The sequence below is a fragment of the Alosa alosa genome, chromosome 9 (genome assembly GCF_017589495.1).
Source record: "Alosa alosa isolate M-15738 ecotype Scorff River chromosome 9, AALO_Geno_1.1, whole genome shotgun sequence".
Taxonomy (NCBI): Eukaryota; Metazoa; Chordata; class Actinopteri; order Clupeiformes; family Clupeidae; genus Alosa; species Alosa alosa.
Window position 1 is genome coordinate 24,237,551 of NC_063197.1, and position 18,554 is coordinate 24,256,104.

Consider the following 18,554-nt stretch of genomic DNA (forward strand, 5'->3'; position numbering starts at 1 on the left):
TGGCAGGTGCTCCTATACCTGCTGCTGGTCTTTTCGAAAGGAGGGTGAAGGTGATGGAGAATCAAGGCAGCCGTCCATCCGACTGCTTTCACATTTCTGTCGAGAACTTTCCGTTTGCCATCACACGGTATGAACCTGTCCTGGCTCCTCTTCTTACCTGATACATGATGTATGATGCTAATGCATCAGTTGGCCAAATTTGATGGAACACATCCTTTTTATATCCAGTGATCATTTTTGGCAGTAGGCTATTAGTTGTAGAATTACATAAGGTGACATCCATATGATACGTTTTAGTGCCAGTAGTCGCCTGTTCACATTACGCGGTAGTGAGTTGGCAGCGCAGGTTCCTTGTAGAGCTAATGCTGCTGTTGGCCATGCCCATGGCCATAAGAATCGCCCAAAGCCCTTACGGCCTCAGCATTCCTGCCATGTGGTCCGCGCGCCGAGTGTTCCAGTTTCCAAGCACCAGTTACTATTGGTAGAAGCGTATTAAATTCTCCGGTGTGGGAATGCCATGCTAAAAATAAAGGATCCCTCTGAAAATGAACACTATGATGGCCAGTGCAGCTGGATGGACCCCCTCACCCGTCTCTGATTCCTTTTGTCCAGTTTGTGTTGATCCTTTGCGACAAATAAAAACAGCACTTAAGCCAAAATGAGATGAAATGATATAGTGACAAACTCTGTTCACTTGTTGTGATGTATAGTTAAGTTCATAAATATTCATATCCATGACAACTTTTAAATTAATATGTTCTTTTATTTGACCAAGAAAACACAGAAATGGTTAAAAAGTTTCCAGTTTTCCATGTCCTTTCCAGACAGGGGAAACCCACTGGTCAAAAACAAATTCACTAAACTAAGATTTGGCATCGGCATGAATAATATTTGGGCTAAACTGTAAATATTTGCAACATTGACAGTTGTTTGGTTAACGTTCTGTCAGACCTAAAGGAAGCTGTACTGTGGGTCCACTCCACTGAGGTGTTTCATGAGCCTCGTATCTCTTTCCTCTGCCGTTGCGAGATCTAATATTATCCCTAGCGCTGATAACGAAATCAGATTCAACTTCGCTGCATTGTCTGCCTGTCTGCACCAGTTAAATAGCTGTGTCCAGAACCCCCTCATTCACTTGTGTGATGTAAGCCAATCTGCTAGCCTCTTGTCATACATGACTGGGGTCTCATGTTTCTGCTTTAAGTGTCTGGTTTAATTTACAATGCACACACTGCTGAGGACCTTTTCACTGTACCGCCCCACACTGGGTCAGCTCAGTTGACCAACACTTGGTGCTCTACGTGTCGTTCCATTTCACAACCCAAGTCTAAACCCTAAAGGGCAGGACTTTCTTTTGTGTAGCATTATGTTTTTAATAATGCAGCGAAATTTGCTTTCGCTGTGAGCGAAGCGTGTCCCTTTCGGGGACTGCAGTGACAAAGGGAGGAGCGATGGCGGGGGTGGGCTGACTGCAGTTGCACTCGTATGACATTTGTTACTGCATGTTGCACAACGAGGCCCAATCCATCAGGAGACAAGCCTGTCAGCGTGCGGCAGGCTGATGGGCTGCGACGATAAAGCAACGGGTGTCGGGTTACCTTTTTCCGAGCCCTTATCAGGCATTTGTTTTCTCCATCTCTCTTTTCTGTGTGTTTCCGGGGCTGCCTAGTAAAGGCTTTGAGTAATGTTCCAAACTGAGGTCGATTTAGTTAAGTGATTGTTATGAATGTCATTCCCCGTGATGTTTTACTGGGTTTATTTAAAAGGGAGGCGGTACAAGCTCAGTGCACGGGCCAATAGCCAAGGCAAATAGTAAGCCAGTTTTTTTTTTTTTTTGGCCTGGGCTCCTTGGTTACTGCCGCGTTACTGTCCCCTAAGAGACAGTTGTAAACCGTTGTAGTGAAGGTCTATAACAGACCATGATGTAAGAGAGAAGCTGGAGTTTTATGTAAGTGAATCAGACCAGAAATTAGCCGTTGCTCGTCTGAGCATTGAGGTGAAGTGCAGGGCAGCAGGTGCTGGGATGAGCCATCCGCCCTGCTGGCTTTCCCAGAAGCCTCTTTTCATATCAGCTTTTGTTTGTCTTTTTTGTTTTTGTTTTTGTTTTTTGTTTCTCAACTGCTGTTTTGTTTTTTCTTTCCCCTGTTTGGGGTCCTCATGTTTGGTCTGTGGCTCGCTGTCTCTTTGTGATGGTGGATGTTTTGGGCCTTTGGCCGGCACGATTCCCGGACGGACGCCAAGGTGGAGATTTATCAGCTCCCCTTTTTTCTGTCTTCTGTCTCAGTTTTCCTCAGACTTGATTGGACTCTCCCTCTTCCTCTCTGTCTTTCTCTCCCTCTTCCTCACTTTTTCCGTTTCTCTCTCTCACTCTTCCTTTCTCTCTCTCTCTCTCCCACTCTTCCTCTCTGTCTTTCTCTCTTTATCTTTGTCTCTCGCTGCCTCTCTCTGTCTACCAATAAAAAAACGAGACAAGGAAGAGCTGCAATTTGCGGCATTGGTGTAAACAAGGGGTCGTATTTGAACTTGACATCACCCGGGTGACAGCGCTAAATCAGCGGCTTGAGTGATGTGCTGGTGTTCCCTTTCCTGTCTAGGGGGGCAGGTCTCCTTTCCCGAAGCGCCAAAGGCTAATAGACAGAGGCGCTGGGAGAAGGGGAAGTGTGTTATGCCAAGCATGTGTGAGAACAGCTCAGTACAGGAGGTCCCACATCATCACAACCCCCACACATACACACACGCACGTACACACACGTACACATGCACAGAAGAATTCACCACCCACCCCACACAGTTTCTCCTCCACCTTATTTTTATGCCTGCTTCTTCCTCATGAAGCTGTTGGCCTCAGTGATATGTGGTGACAGTGATGTACAGTAATGTTGAGTTAATTATTGATTGAAATTTGCTTTAACTTCGAAGCCATTAAGGGCAAGCTTGCTTTTAGAAATTGCTGATTTGAGTGAAAACCCTTTCGTGTGTGTGTGTGTGTCACAGCTGTGAGAAGTTTAAAGAGAATACCAGACTCAGGAAATCAGGAAATTAATATCATACTGAACCAACTGGATCGCAAATTGCTTATCCAGTCAACATGTATTATAATTAGATGGTGTGCACAGTCTTTAAATGGTGGCACAGCTTGTTTGTTTATCAGTGCATTTGCTAAGCTAGTTCATCTAAGAATAAATAAACTGTAACTGGTATCATTAGCATTTTGGTCTGTGTAGCAAAAAAAAAAACTCTTTCCCTCAAAGTATGTTACATATTTCCTGCTCTGTGTCTGTTTGGTGTTCTCGGAAATGCGTTACCATGGCGAGGAGTTGCCTCCACTGTTTACCCAGTTGAGTGAACCTGATGAAGCCATTTCTCTCTTTTTGGTACTTATATGGAATTGTGGGCAGTAGTATGAATCCGTTTCAAAGCTGCTTTGAAGACCATGTTATCACTGCTAAAAATGATAGACCAAATGTGGCCATGTGAAACGCAGAGACGAGGTTGAGTCCCTTGTGAGTTTTTGTGGTAACGTGTGAGCAATGATGAACTTTTAAATCTGTCCTCCCACCACACCATTTGTTTTTTTCCTGACATTATGAAAACATTTGTGAAAGTGAATATACGTCTTAAGGAAAAATAAAAACCAGAGGAAAAATGCCCTTTGGGGGGAAATCCATTTAATGTTGGTGTATGATCTCGCATACACTTCTGTCAACATTGTGTAGATCTATTATACCTTCTTAGCCTGGGAATACCCATACAAGCTTTCTGCAATTTTGGGATTTGCTCTGCAGGTCCGTCTGGTCATGAGGCCATTGAAGTCCATTTCCAATGTCCCTAAAACACGGGCACGCAAATACAATTGCTAATCTGACATGGACATGTATTTCTTTGGAATTGAGTAAACAACTACATTTAAAACCCTCATTTACAAGACTGCTATGCTACACTTTTGAAACAATTTGGTGAGAGTTTAATTCACCAATTAAAGTTTAATTTTACTGCTAGTTACGCCCCTGCTGGAAGTCATAAGTCAATGAATCTTTTCTAGACCCACTGTCAATTGAGAAGGGTCTGGTGTCAACAAGGCTAATACCCTCTCACTGTAAGCATAAAAAAATACATGCAATTGTGCTGTAATCATACACACAATGTGATGTGTGAACGGTGTTTTTTTCCACATAATAACATGGCGCATAAAAGATGTCATGTTTTAGTTAAGTGCTGTTTTTTTCTGAGGCATGTTATTTCTCCATCGCTCCATGTGTGGGTGAACTCTCGCACAAGATGTTTACATGCAGGTGTCTTAATAGATAAAGTGCAGTGCAGGAGTGCTGAATGGAAAAAGACGAGGATCCATTAAGACACTGTAGCAGCTAGATGCTCAAGACAAGATAGTCAGAGAATGCTCACCTCACCTGCCACTTAATGTGGCTTTGATTTGTCATTCCTGTGCAGGCCGAAGTACTTCACTCACAATCAGACTCAGTTGTGCTCATTGATGGACTCTCTCTTAGTTGGTGTAGTTTTTGTTATTTTATGTGTTTTAGTAGTTTGGCTTTTTGGTCTTTAGGCCCATGGAGTGCTGTTCTTTGACACTGTCTAAAATGTAGTAGCTAGCCATGTCAATTATGCACTGCCATCATCGCTGAAATGCATTACAAAGGGAAGACAAGGACATCCACCCTTTAAAATGATGTAATACAGAGGAAGGGAGAAATCCCTCCTTGACTGGAAACTGTGACAGTGAATATTTGTGTTGTAAAATGCATGAGCCTCCTGCAGTAAGCAGTCTTAAGTACAGTTCCCCAGCTTAAGCCATCTTAACATATTCTGGTGAAAAATGGGGAAAAACCTTCTGAGGGGGTGTGCGGAGAAAAGAAAGTGTAACGGTGGAAAACAAAGCAAGCAGCATCACCGTAATCTCTTTTGTAATGAGCAGGAGCGCCGTAGCAGTGGCCAGCAGCCACTGAGCGCCGTGCCGCACCACGCCGCTCCACTCATTATCATCCACTGGCTCCATCAGCAGATGCTTGCAGCGAGCGAATCCTCACCGCTAATGAATTCTCCCAGTCTCATCTATCAACGCGCAGCTACACACACACACATACGCGCACACACACACGTATACACTCACATACACACACACACACACACAAAGGCTCTGTAGATTATGAATGAAGCGAAGGGAAAGCTGCCTCCCAGGCCTCTCGTTCTCATGTGTGTGTGTGTGTTTTCTTTCTCTCTGTTTTTTTCTCGCTTGTTGTTGAGCAGACAGGGCTCAACGTCAGTTAGCACCACAGGGAGCCAGGCACAGGCAAGAGACTTCAGTGGGGTGCTGAGGCGCTCAAGTGCCTCGGCAGAGCACAGCCAGTGTGCGCGAATAAACAAACCCTGATGTAGCGAAATGAGGAGCTGGAGAGAGTGCACTTTATTTAAAGATGCTCTTTACACATGCTTATGACTCGGCCGTATACAATTTCACCCGGACTAACCTGACGTTGAAAAGATAAGCTCCAGGGTTGGACAAATCCTTTTCTTTTCTGTAGCTTGTCCACTGGGCAAGTGAAGGTCCTATTTCGCCCAGACCTCAGATGCGGTTGCCCATTGTCAGTATCCAATAGGTCTAGATAATAAATCAATAAATTGACTAATTGCCTGGTTGGTAATTGAACATAATAGTCCTACATTTTTCAGATCACAAAAGCATTGGTTTGCATTGAACTTATCATTGACTTTTATTTATATACATCAGACTTTTGGGGAACCACAAACCGAGGGACAGATTTCCCTTGTCTTTTACTGAGTCCCTGCAATGGCTGAAGGTTTTTAGTTGTTTAATACCTTAGTTAACATATCTGTGTGGACTAGATTTACTTTCAATGCACAGTATTAGTTTATTGATGTGCAGCTTAATTGTCATTAATTCTGGTAAACATTTCAGTACATTTACATTTTTATCCAGCTGTAACATTTGTTGTTATTCTGTTCATGGCTAACATAAGCACTTTTTGGTCAGCTATGTTCTAATCACATAGTAACTTTGCTACATCATTGAAAAAATTATAGCATTTATTTTAAATTTATTTATACAAATGTATTATAAATATTATAAAAGTAAAACATTTTAACCTTACATTTTAACCTTCCAACCAAAGCATTTCTTTGTCAGTCAGTCCAAATGCAGATGTTTTGTCCAAAGCAAAATACCATGCAGCAAACTACGATCTCTACTTATACTATGTCTACTAGTGTTACTGTTTTAAGATGTTGTAATTGTGCTTACTGTCACAGTTATACTTACTGCAATCTCTTTGCTTCTGCAGTCTGTCCCAGCATCGATATCCGGAACAATGCAGCCAACCTGACCCTGCTAGAGAACTGCACGGTGATCGAGGGGCACCTGAAGATACTGCTCATGTTCAAGACTAAGGCGGAGGACTTCGCGGCCTGACCTTCCCCCGGCTGACCGTCATCACCGACTACCTGCTCCTCTTTCGCGTCTACGGCCTGGAGACCCTGAGTGACCTCTTCCCCAACTTGACGGTCATCCGGGGCAACAACCTCTTCTTCAACTACGCACTGGTCATGTTCGAGATGCTCCAGCTGAAGGAGATTGGCCTGTACAGCCTGATGAACGTGACCCGTGGTGCCGTGCGGCTGGAGAAGAACCCGACCTCTGTTACCTGTCCACGCTGGACTGGTCCAAGGTGCTGGACTCGGTGGAGGACAACTACATTGTGTCCAACAAGGACAAACGTGAGTGTGGCGACGTGTGTCCCGGCACGGCCGGCGGCAAGAAACACTGTTCGCCGACCACCATCAACGACCACTTTGGCGAGCGCTGCTGGAACCAGGAAAACTGCCAGAGAAGTGAGTAGCCATTCTGTTTTTCGTCTTCGTGGGGTCGGAGCTCTTGCGTAAAGTGGTGCTTTCATGGATGGTTTTGCTCTGAGTTTTTGTAGGTTTCTGTCTACATGGCAGATTTTAGGTTATACACCGATAAGGTATCACTTCTTGCTTGGTGCAGCATGGTGCTCAGTGCTCCCCATTGACCCCTTTCTATGGTCATTTAGTAACATAAAAACTTGACAGCCTGTGTGGGTCCATTTGCAATGCAAAGCTCCTTTAGGGGGGGAGAGAGGAGAGAGGAGAGAGAGAGAGAGAGAGAGAGAGAGGAGGAGAAAAGCGATCTGGGGAAAGCAGAGATACACGGGGCCTGTGCCAATACAGATCTTACCTGCTGCCCCCTCCTGCTATGTCCTTCACTACTCCTCTGACGGGTCGGCATGTGCTCTTCCTGGGCTGCTTTTTCCTTCTGTCCGCGTTAGGCTCCAGTGGGACTGTGTGTGTGTGTTTAGAGGGGGGTAGGGTGTTGAAGAGGTGTACTTGTGGATGATTCACCGTTGCAAATCAATAATCAATTAGAAGTGGAATTAGCGTTTGTTAGGGGCGGGCGGAGAGGGAGGGAGACGCACATTGATTGTAAGTCAGCGGTGGCCGCCTCCGTGCGCTCATCTACGCCCGTCACATCCGCCAAGGAAAACCTGCCCTGGCCGAGAGGCGTGGCGGTGGTCTAACTGCCCCGGGAGAGACCGTTGAGGAGCTTCAGCCCCCCCCCCTCTCTCTGCCTCAAACGGTGGTGTCCTTTCAGCTTGGAAAGGGCAGCGGAGTGAACGCGATGCCCCTCGTCTCTCTCCAGCTGTCATGTGATGGGCACTAGTTTTAGTCAAGTGTTGTGTCAAAGCGCGAGCCATTTCGGGATCATGATGCAATGCCTCTCGGCACAGGGGCGAGACGCACTGAGGGAGGGAAAGAGAGAGAGAGAGTGAGGGAGAGAGGGAGGGAGAGTGTGCAAACGAGTGTTCCCCATTCTCCCGCTCACACATGGCTCCCCCTCATTAGCGGGTTAACCCCAAAGTATGGGGGCGAAATGAGCTGGAAAGGGCTTTCGTTTCTTTCATTTGGTTTCACTCCTGAGGGTGGACGGCGGTCCCTCGCAGCGCTGCCCCTTCTCTGGCCCCCTAAGCTCAGGAAAGTGAGAGGGAAGCGCGAGAGGAGAAGTGGAGAAATTGAATCGGGTTGTGAAATCCTCCACCGTATCCTACTAGTGTCAACATGCAAGTGCCCCAGAAATGTTCTTTGTTTGTGTGTTTTCATTGTCAGAGCAGTTTTCATGGAGTTCAACCCGTTTAAAAAGGCTTGGTATTTGCATTCTCATTTCAGAGCTGGAACTTGTTATCTGTTTTAAAAAATAAATCTAAATTAGTGTAAGGTTTGAGCTGATTGATGCAAAATGTAAACTTGTAAATGATCTAAAGTAGTCTTATTTCAGGTGAAATTGGCCTGGACATGGAAAATCTCTGATATACTGCTGCCGTAGATTTGCCCTCGTCCTGATCCACTGTTAGCGTAGCGCTGGATTTGTCCCTCACTCTCGCAGCAGTACGAGTCGTAGTAGTGGATGTCACCCAGCCAGGAGGTGCAGAGGAGCTGTCAGACACGGAGGGCCCTGCACTCCATCTGTGTGTAGAACTCCCGTCTGTTTTTACAGCTCTGAAAAACGAGTGGCGAGACAACGGGCGAGTGAGTGAGTGAGTGAGTGAGTGAGTGAGTGAGTGAGTGAGTGAGTGAGTGAGTGAGTGAGTGAGTGAGTGAGTGAGTGAGTGAGTGAGTGAGTGAGTGAGTGAGTGAGTGAGTGAGTGAGTGAGATGAAGAAAAGGAGAGAGAGTGAAAAGAAAGGAGGGGGGGCTGGAAGACGGCGTGTGAAAGCGGTGGGCTAGAAATGTCTGTCTCTTTGGAGAGTAATGGGCGCCAGATTGGAGGGCCAGATTGGCGCTGATGAGCGGTTCGACGTAACGACGATCTCCTTCGGGGTGCTCGCCCGTGCTGAGTGGCCTTTGGCAGGACCCACACCGTGCCCGTCGGCATCCGTGCCAGTGGTCATGAGACGAGGTGTCTCCTGATCCATTTTCCTCTGCCCTTTCGTCATTCACCCCTGCTACGTCAGCTCTCCTTCTCTCTATCCTGCTCTCTTTCTTTTTCTTCCTCTCCCTGACTCTCTCTCTCTCTCTCTCTCTCTTCCCCTCTCTCTTTCTATCTCACTTTTATGGTTCAGCACTATCATTTTCTCGTTCAGGTGGCTCATTTGAACTGAACCGTTTCACAGATGAGAGCTTTAATGGAACTGGGTCAGTATCATATCAGGACGGCATCGGCGCGCCAAACCGACACACTCTCGCCCTCTTGCCAGGTGTGCGCTGTGTACGGCAGCCTGCCGAGCGAGCATTTGAGGACACTTTTTAGGAGTTGTTGCGCGAACATCGTCTTCTCTTATGTCATCGGGGAGGGTCCAAGGCTCACAGTCTACAAAAACAAATGGAAAGAGGGAGGGAGAGAGGGAGAGAGAGAGGGGACTAACAGGCACAAACAGATCCCCTGCACAGATAAGCCCTATCTTTTCCTCTGGCACACACTGTTCTGTTGTTGTGAATGTTGTTTGGCTGCGTTGACATCGGCCTCTTGCGCAATGGAGAGCTTTTCAGGTCAAAGTTCGCCAGTGTGGAGAGGGAGAGAACCGGAGAGGGAGGGAGTAAAAAGAGTCAGGGGGAGAATATGAGAGAGTTGGGTCTGTTCCTTCAGTTGTTTTTCTTCCCTTATATTCCTCACCTCTCTTATTCTCTCTCTCTCTCTCTTATTCTCTCTCTCTCTCTCTCTGAGCTCCCTCTGTGCTGTGGCAGGGCATTGTTCGTTATGGCTGTTTATCGTCCGCAGGAATACTGTGCTGTTTTACAGTAGGGTAAACAACACGGGTGATTTAAAAAAAAAAAAAAAAACCTCCACTTGGAAAAATGACAATAGCTGCTTTGGTGTATGTGTGTGTTTGTGTCTGTCTGCATGAAATGAAACTAAATGATATATGGACTTGAATATGAAAATGTACAAATACTCTCTCTTTCTCTCTCTCTCTCACACACACACACACTTAAAAACTTGAGAGACAGAACTTTCTCAGCCGACTGAACATGTGTATGACTGAGCACGGGTGAGTTTGTCATCTGCCGCATGGCTGTGTTCAGGTTCCTTCTCCTTCTGTCCTCCTGTGGTCTTTAGTGCCAATTAACTCCCCCCTTTCCTCTTCCCCCTCCCTCCCTGTTGCCCCCTATGATTCGGCTTTTAAAAATAATTTCCTCCTTCCTCCAGTGCACGCCTGCAAACAGGCCATGGGTCATTTCAGATTTATTTTTGCGTCCATAAAACGTGGTTTCCTCTCACTGTTAGCCACTTCAGCTCCTCCAACCCCCCCCCCACACACACACACACACACACACACTCGGCCCAGAGGTTTGTGTTATTTCTTACTTAGGTGGAAATGCCACAAGTGAGGTGAGGAGTGGGACGAGAGAGAGAGAGGGAGGGATAGATAGAGAGAGAGAGAAGGGGAGAGGGTGAAAGAGGGAGGTAGAGGGGGGTGCAAAAACAAAACAAATAGAGAAAAACAAATGGCAGACGGCTTGTCGGGGTTTTTGGGCTCCCAGGTGCGCGCGCGCACACACACACACACACACACACACACACACACACACACACACACACACACACACACACACACATATTCCCGCCGGAGCGCGCCCCCTAGGAGTGCGGTGAAACCTCCGGCATTCCTCATGTCCTCAGCGCACACCTCCGGCATTCCTCTCCCTGAGCATCTTCATGGGGGGACGACGAGCCAGGCGTCTCGGCCGTGTTTTTCCACCCTGCTGCTCCCAGGGCTTTGGCCCTCTAGTGCCCCTCTGAGATAGCACTGGCACACTCTGACCTGTGCTCGCTCTGGCCTCTCTCTCTCACACACACACACACAAACACAGATATGGAGCGAAATGGTTTTGGATTTGTCAGTCAAGCTCAGCGTTAATGCCCGCTTTGCTCGACACACCAGAGCAGCACCAAAATAATAACAGTCTGGTTGTCAGTAACCAGGCTTCTCTCAGGGGAACACATCAGAGGAAGCTATTTTAAGTCGAGCGTTTGAAGGGGGAGAAGAGAGAGAGAGAGAGAGAGAGAGTGAAAGAGAGAGAGAGAGATTAAAAATTGCCATTCACAAATTGCAAGCTGGGTTATGAATGAATTGCCAGCTTAAGAATATACAGGATTTGCCAAGGCCTGGCTAACGAACTGAGTCCTGTAGCTTCTGTTTGGGAATGTGTCATCTGTGGCGCTCGAACATTCTGAGAAATATTCCAGTGCTTGTCTAACTCACCACACAGAGGTAAGCAAGCACAAAAACCAAACACTCAAAAACAAACATTGTCACATTATGAAGGGGGTGGTGCATTTGACGAGTTCTGTGCAGGCAGAACTCCATTCAGAAGTTGCAATGAGCAGCAGTAGGTATGAAGTCATGAAATGAGACCAACTCATGCAGAACGGTTTGGAAGTGTGGTGTGAGACCAGAACTCGTGCTGACTTGCTCGTAAAGATTCAAAACAAAATGTTCTTCTCAGGGTCCTTTGATGAAGCCAAGCTTTGAGTCTGTTTTCATCTGTGAATAACTTTTAGCCAGCTGTGGGCTCGACAAGGAGGAAAAAGTTTCTTTTTCAAATCTACAACATTTAGCTTTTGACTATATCTTTTTTATTTCAAAGAATATGCCCTCCAACAATACAGCAAAATCAAAATCAGCAGCAAGCGCACTTCAGCCGCCTTTACCTGCATGTTAGATGACTTCTGAAACAAATCGAGCGCTTATGTTAGCTGAAACAAATCGAGCGCTTAAAGCCAATAATGTTGGCACCGCTGCCGCAAGACCCCGCTGCTTTTGATGATCAAGGGGCGGCGGAGGAATTTGTTGCGTATGAAGTTAATAAACCTCCAGCTAGTTTGCCGGATGCGGCACTAATCCGGCCGGCCCCGGCAGCAGGTTTTCTGCGTTGCCCCGCCACTGGGGTTACTGCAGTTTAGCCGCGTTTTAACAGCGACTTTCCCATCAGGGCCTGCGAGGCACGGAGCAGAGGCCCTGTAAGGGAGGGAGCTTAGGGGCAGCACACAGGGTCCCTGCTACAAAGAAACAGAGCGTTTACAAGCAGGAATGCCTGGATGGTTACTTTCATGTTGCACTGCAGAAGACAGGAGAGGTGTTAGAGAAAGGGGGGGGTGGGTGGAAGTACGTCACGCACTGCAAGACCCACGTAAGAGCGGAGAGATATAGTCTGCCAGCTGTGTGTAGGAGAGGGAACGAGGGAGGAAGAGAGAAAGAGGTGTGTGTGTGTGGTGGGTGTGTTGTGCATGAGAGGGTAGTGTGTGAGTTCTCCTCTTTTACTCACCCCCCTGCTGTCTCCATCTTATCAGATGTGGCATAAAAGCCCTTCCTTACTCACCTGCCTCTGTGGGGGGTGCGAGATTGAAGTCCCAGGGGACTTGCCAGAGGCAGCCCCACTCTTCCCCCCCTCTTCCCACTCTTCCCCCCTCTTCCCACTCTTCCCCCCTCTTCCCACTCTTTTCTTCCCATCTCCCTGTCTCCCTCGCTTTCTCCGCAGCACTCCACACTCCCTCAGTCGCTTCTGTGAGTTGCGAGTGCTGCATTGAGTGTCAAACTCTGCAGTAGCAGTGTGTTCTGCTGACTTGGTGATGACACACACACACACACACACACACACTCACCACTATCACCACAACATTCCCAAAGTGCCAGAAAGGAAGTTCTCAGCCTCTCCCTGGGATTGTGCGGACACATTGTGCTATCTGATGAGCTTCCCATGATCCTCCTGTTTGGTCCTAGTACCCACAACCCAGATCGCCCGAGCTTTCCCCAGGACCCTGCCCCCAGCTCCGAGCCCCCCTGGCCTGGCCTGGCCTGGACAAAACACTGGGCTCTTTGATGACGCACCCTCTGCTGTGGCTGCCTTCGCCTCAGACACACACACACACACACACACACACACACACACACACACACACACACACACACACACAGGATGAAGAACCAAGTGTCTGTGAAGAACACACAGTCCCCGCTGCATGAATGACACTATTGATCCCGGCCGTATCTGCGCTTCCGGTTGCCTCCTCCTCTCATTGGCTCCCTGGCCTCTCCTAGGTTCTGTCACCACCCAATGACTAACTGACTGACCGGCCTGCGGCCTCTCGCTTGCTTTCCTGCCAATCACCCCCTCACTACTCACTACTTTACGTTGTGCCTCTGAAGGATTCAAGGTGACAAGGGCACATGCTTGATTTGTAATACAGTGTGTTAGGTTCGGTATACTGCACATGATCTGAGTCAAGTCAAAGTCATGTTTCAGTTTGTGTCCAGGAACCAGCAATTCCTCCCAAGTGAAGTTTTCAGTATTGGCAACTGTGTTGCAAACCTGGGCTTTGGTATGGAGTCACATGAGTATAGGAGTGTGAAAAGGTTATTATAAAGGAAAAAGTCTTGCTATTTTCTTTTGTATCTAACTTCTTCTGATCAGAAGTGGCTGGTTCCCATGTAGATAAAACATAATAGTCCTTTGTGTACGTTGTGTTCTGTAACTGTGAACCAGATACGTGCTGCAATGGTGATGCCTCAGCCTTGACCATCAGCTGGAGGTCAGCCATGCAGCTGAGACTCCTCAGAGGCTCCATAGGCCCATGACTTTGTTTGTGTTGCGTTGACTTGCCATGTAAGCAGGGTGTTGAGCTGGACGATCTGGCCTTCCACGGTGGTGCGTCTGTTGTTACTGACCCTCACAGTCTGTGGTCGACGTGGTCTTGTCTCTTGTCTTGTTCCCTATTTGCTGCTCCTTCCCTACAGGAGACTGGCTGAGGCAGGCCCGATAGGAGGAATCTTATTGGAAGAGACAAGACTCCCACAGTACCTCTGTGTTGGGGCAGGAAAACGAACATTGATGACCGAGTTGGCGAGAGAGCACACAGTAGTTCTGAGACTCTCTGGCATTGTGAGATGCTCACCATTCATCTGAATGGATCCGTGTGTGTGGACATCCCTGGCGTTCTCTAGAGGGCCAAGTTAAGTGTAATAGCACTAGATGACTTCTTAGTCCATTTGATCGTCGCAGCTGCGGCACTTTTTATAACGCACTGGCATGTAGTATCTCAGTACTCTTTTGTCCATAAAAAGGCACGAGGATGTTCCAGTCTCTCCCTCACACACACACACACACACACACACACACACACACACACACACACACACACACACACACACACACCTCGGTCATGTTCAGCAGCTCTGATAAATAGCCACAAGAGAAAGCTAAGAACTCCCTACAGCCTTACCAATAGGGCTGGGGTAACACCCCCCCCCTTCCCCGATGACCTCCTTGTTGCCTGCGCTCAAACGTGCATTGGTACAGGAGGTGGGGGGATGCGGGAGAGCTGAGTTGCTCTACCCGCATTACTGCATGTACATGTTTTTATTTAATTTAGTAGGCCTACCACTTACCATATCTGTGTTTTGTAGTTTGAATTTGTGGTTACCTTGTTATTATTTTGCGTTAGCTTTAATTCCTCCAATTTTATTTTATTGTGTGTGTTTGTGTGTGTGCGAGTACGTCCACAAGTGAGCGAGAGAAGCGCTTGCGATGGCCATGTGACGCAGGGCTCTGTTTAAGATGTGTGGACAGGAACTGAGGGGCCCAGCGGGAACAGCTACTGCAGATCGATTGGCTGCCTTCCGCACACGCCAGCAGCAACCTCCTGGAGAAGGAGAGTCCGGGTCCACATGCGCACGTTTCATTCATCCGTTCAGCGCACAGTGCATCACAATGGCGCCTCTATCCCCACCCCCAAGGCCAGCAGCATGTTGTTGTGCGTCCTGCATTCTCCCCCTGAACCAGTCATAGTGGGCTTACATTCTTTGCAATTTTCCCTGTGATCTAGTCTATGTCGCCGTTTGTTCCTCTGAGAAGACGACAGGAACCGATATGTGTGTGTGTGTGTGTGTGTGTGTGTGTGTGTGTGTGTGTGTGTGTGTGTGTGTGTGTGTGTGTGTGTGTGTGTGGCAAAGAGAGCGACAGAGAGAGATGGAGAGACAGACAGACAGAGCTGTTGTGATGGCACACACACAGACACGGAATAGTTTCCTCCCATCAGGGTGTGTATTTGAGCTGGAGGATATGGATTGTCTTTGATCAGTCACAGTGATATGCACTCTGTGTGTGCCAGTGTGTGCAGTGCACATGTCTGTGCGCTGTATGTTCTGTTTTTAAGAATGGGTTTTGCCCGCTGCATTTCCTCCCTGACGGACTGCGTGTGTGAAGTGTGGTGTGGTGTGGTGTGGTGTAGTGCATTGCAGGAGAGGCATCCTCTGTTTGGCGTGATTGTAGTGTTACACTAGGCTCCATTCATTAGCACCGGTTCGCCCCAGGGGAAACGTGGAGGAGGCTCGCATTATCAATGACGGCTCTTTAAAACAGCCGCATTTGCATAGCCTCCCTCCCAGGCTTGCGCTCTCTCTCACACACACACACACACACATGTGCACACACACACACACAGACACACACACACGCACGCGCACACACACACACACACACACACACACACACACACACACACACACACACACACACACACACACACACACACACACACACACACACACGTGCGTTAGCTCACTAACTCACTCACTGACTGCCTCGTGTACCATTCTCCTGCAGCTGTGCAGGCTTGCGATTGGTCCCGGCTCTGCAGGCTCGATGAAGAAGGCTGCAGGCTTGGAGCCAGACTGCATGATGCATGTCAAGGGCTCGAGTTCATTTGAGGGAAAAAAAGAAAACAAGAAAAACGCATAGTGCACGATGAGTTTGAATTTGTTTATGATTGGGTTTTGGTGCCAGATCAAATATTTTTACAGTGCTCTCCATTATTCAGAGTTTATTTGGATGTGTTGTAATGGTACAAAGCCCTAGGCTGTAAAGCGCATATAAAACAGCTTCCTCGATTTGTAGATTGAAACAAAACACATTCAGCACTTCCATGGAAGACTCTGTCATTTGAATATAGGCCATCAGATCATGACGGCTTACATGTTTGTGTTTGTGTATTATCAGTGTAAGCCATCTCTGAGAGCTTTCTCATGTTGAACACCTGGGATGTGGCCTATTCGTGTAGTCTAAACATGGTATTTTTAACAGCATGCGGAACAGCTGTATGCAGACCAGCTCTTTCGGAGGGGCTTGGGTTGATGTGTGGTCTCGGAGCTCACGTGTCGAGGCACACGCTCTGCTCTCAGGGAGGGTTAGACACCCAGAGATCAATGGTGCTGATGAAACGTCTACCTTTTTGATTTGTGTCATTTTTGGATGGAGTTCAGAACAACACTCTCTATGATTACTCCTTCAAAAAAAAAAAAAAAAAAAAAAAAACGTTGACAGCGCTGCGATGATCTGTTTTGGGAGAGCGCTCCCAGACTGGGAACTGATGTGTCCACTTTTAGCCCTGGGAGAGCTGCTCTGGCCCGCTACCACTGCTGTCCATATTAAGAGCTCTGTCTTCAGAGTGGACTTCTAGGCTTGGAACTCACTGCACACTCCGCCTGCCAAAAAGAGGCCCATTACAGATATGAGCGACTGTTGACCCCCCCCCACACACTCTCTCACACACACACACACACTCACATACATACACACACTCCCCTTTGGTGCTTCCCAGACCCAAAATAACATTTTCCCCACAAGTACTGTGTAAGTGTAAGTGTGTGTGTGTGTGTGTGTGTGCGTGTGCGTCGGCATGCAACAAGCAAACTAGGCATGAAAGTGCTGCCTCGCCAGAGTTCTTGCCAGGGCTTGAACTTAGGACTTCCTGAAACGCTTGGTTTTCTTAGAAAATGGCTTCCTCCGAAAGACTGATTTAAGATTCTTCCTGCTCCCCGCGCCCCCGCGTCCCGCCGCCTCCCAACGACTTCCATCCCAATTGTTCTGGTGTAAAGAACCCTGTCTGTTTGACCTGGGCGTTCCCATTCTGGAGGCACCAGCATCATGTCACCTCAGACAAGCCAAGCCCCCCCCCCGCCACGATGTCCAGTCATTTGCAGAGCGCCGCACGTCAAAGATGGAAATGTAAAGAGAAAGGCCAGTCCCACATCCCAGGAAGACGAAATAAATGAAACCCAACCCGACAACGAACTCGTTGCCCTCCGCCTCCTCTTTTGGAGCATCGCTTTGGCCATCTTTGTGTCTTTTCCTGGCCCCATGTGCTCGCTTAATATAGAGAGGGCAAATATTAATACATCATCTTAAGCCCCACAAATATATCAATTAGACTGAGACGGCGTGTGAAATGCCATCCGTTCTGGGCAGCTATGCGCTGCTAATGAGGGCAATCGAACACCCACATGTCACAGTGTGCATCTCCAAACGCCGATTTTTGGGTCTTTTCTAGAGAAGGCTGTCGGTTCGTTGAGGTTACCACAACGGGTCAGGGACTGGGAATCTCATCACCCCAGTTTGCCCAGTGTTGGCAGATTCCCAACAGGGGTGGTTCTATCCAACCTGGGAAGCTGGCGAGAGATGAGAGCGGTGCATGTAAGGGAAGGGTTGGAGTGGTAGGGTTGGGTTGGACTAGGGCGAGGTAGGGCGGTCACATTTACGGATGACCTGTCCTGTTTTCTGCACTGCCAGGCAACAGGACAGCAACTGTGATGCGAGTGTGAGTGTTTGCTTAGGTTATTCCCAGCAGGATGGCGGGGGTTGGGGGGTTGGGGGGCCGGGGCTGCGGACCGGCCAGTCGGAGGCAGCAGGACCACTCACAGGCCTGAGCCTCTACGGCCCTGTGTGGTGCGTCCAGGAAGAGGGCGGCTCATGGAGAAGTTGATGGTCTCTTGTGAGTGTGTATGCTGGAAGGAGAGAGAGCGAGAGGGGGAGATGAAACCTCGACACCAAGTCCGTTTTTGGCACAGCTTGGGACTGTTGAAAAAGTTCTCAGTATGCGCTTCCTGATTGTTTCCTCTCATTGTGTGGCCACTTCCTACTCCGGAGGACCTGAATGGCCCCAAGGGGTTTGCCACCGGGCGGGTCTGGTGTGCTGTCAGAGAAAGTGTGTGTGTGTGTGTGTATGTGTGTGTGTGTGTGTGTGTGTGTGTGAGTCTTTGTGTCTCTGTGTGTGGATGTTTCAAGAACCTGAGACGGGATACAAATGATCTGAGAATATATATTCGGTTGCCGTTTGTGAGTGTGAGGAAGACGAGGGCCCGAGAGGGTGGAGGCGAGACTAGGGAGCGGCGGCGACGGAGATGAGGAAAGATCTCGTAACATGTTTGTGTGAAAAATGACAAGGTTCTACCCGCTGCGCGCCAGCGGATTGTTTTTGCCCGTTGACGGAGCTATCACGTATACAAGCCCACCGCTCCTCACAGTGTGCCGCTACAAGCTTGTCAGAACCCAGAGGCCCCCGGACACCCACACCCATCCACCCACCCACCAGCTACATCCCAACGGGTGGATCCAGCGAGTTCCAGCCTGGTCGGCCTTTGATGACAACGGTCATAAATACCAGCACTGTTGAGTGTTGTGGCAACAGCAGGTAGTATTAACTGGCGCTCGGCTTCGACGATCCTGGCTTGT

General features: G+C 48.2%; 1 protein-coding gene across 1 annotated transcript in view; it reads left to right on the forward strand.

Annotated features, from left to right (window-relative positions):
* The window catches only part of insrb (insulin receptor b), an 83,840-nt gene that overhangs the window by 10,043 nt on the left and 55,243 nt on the right, over positions 1 to 18,554 (forward strand). The window contains 2 exon segments of the mRNA XM_048252487.1: positions 6,318 to 6,658; positions 6,661 to 6,864. Coding sequence (XP_048108444.1) covers positions 6,580 to 6,658; positions 6,661 to 6,864 — 283 coding nt within the window. The 5' untranslated portion in view covers positions 6,318 to 6,579.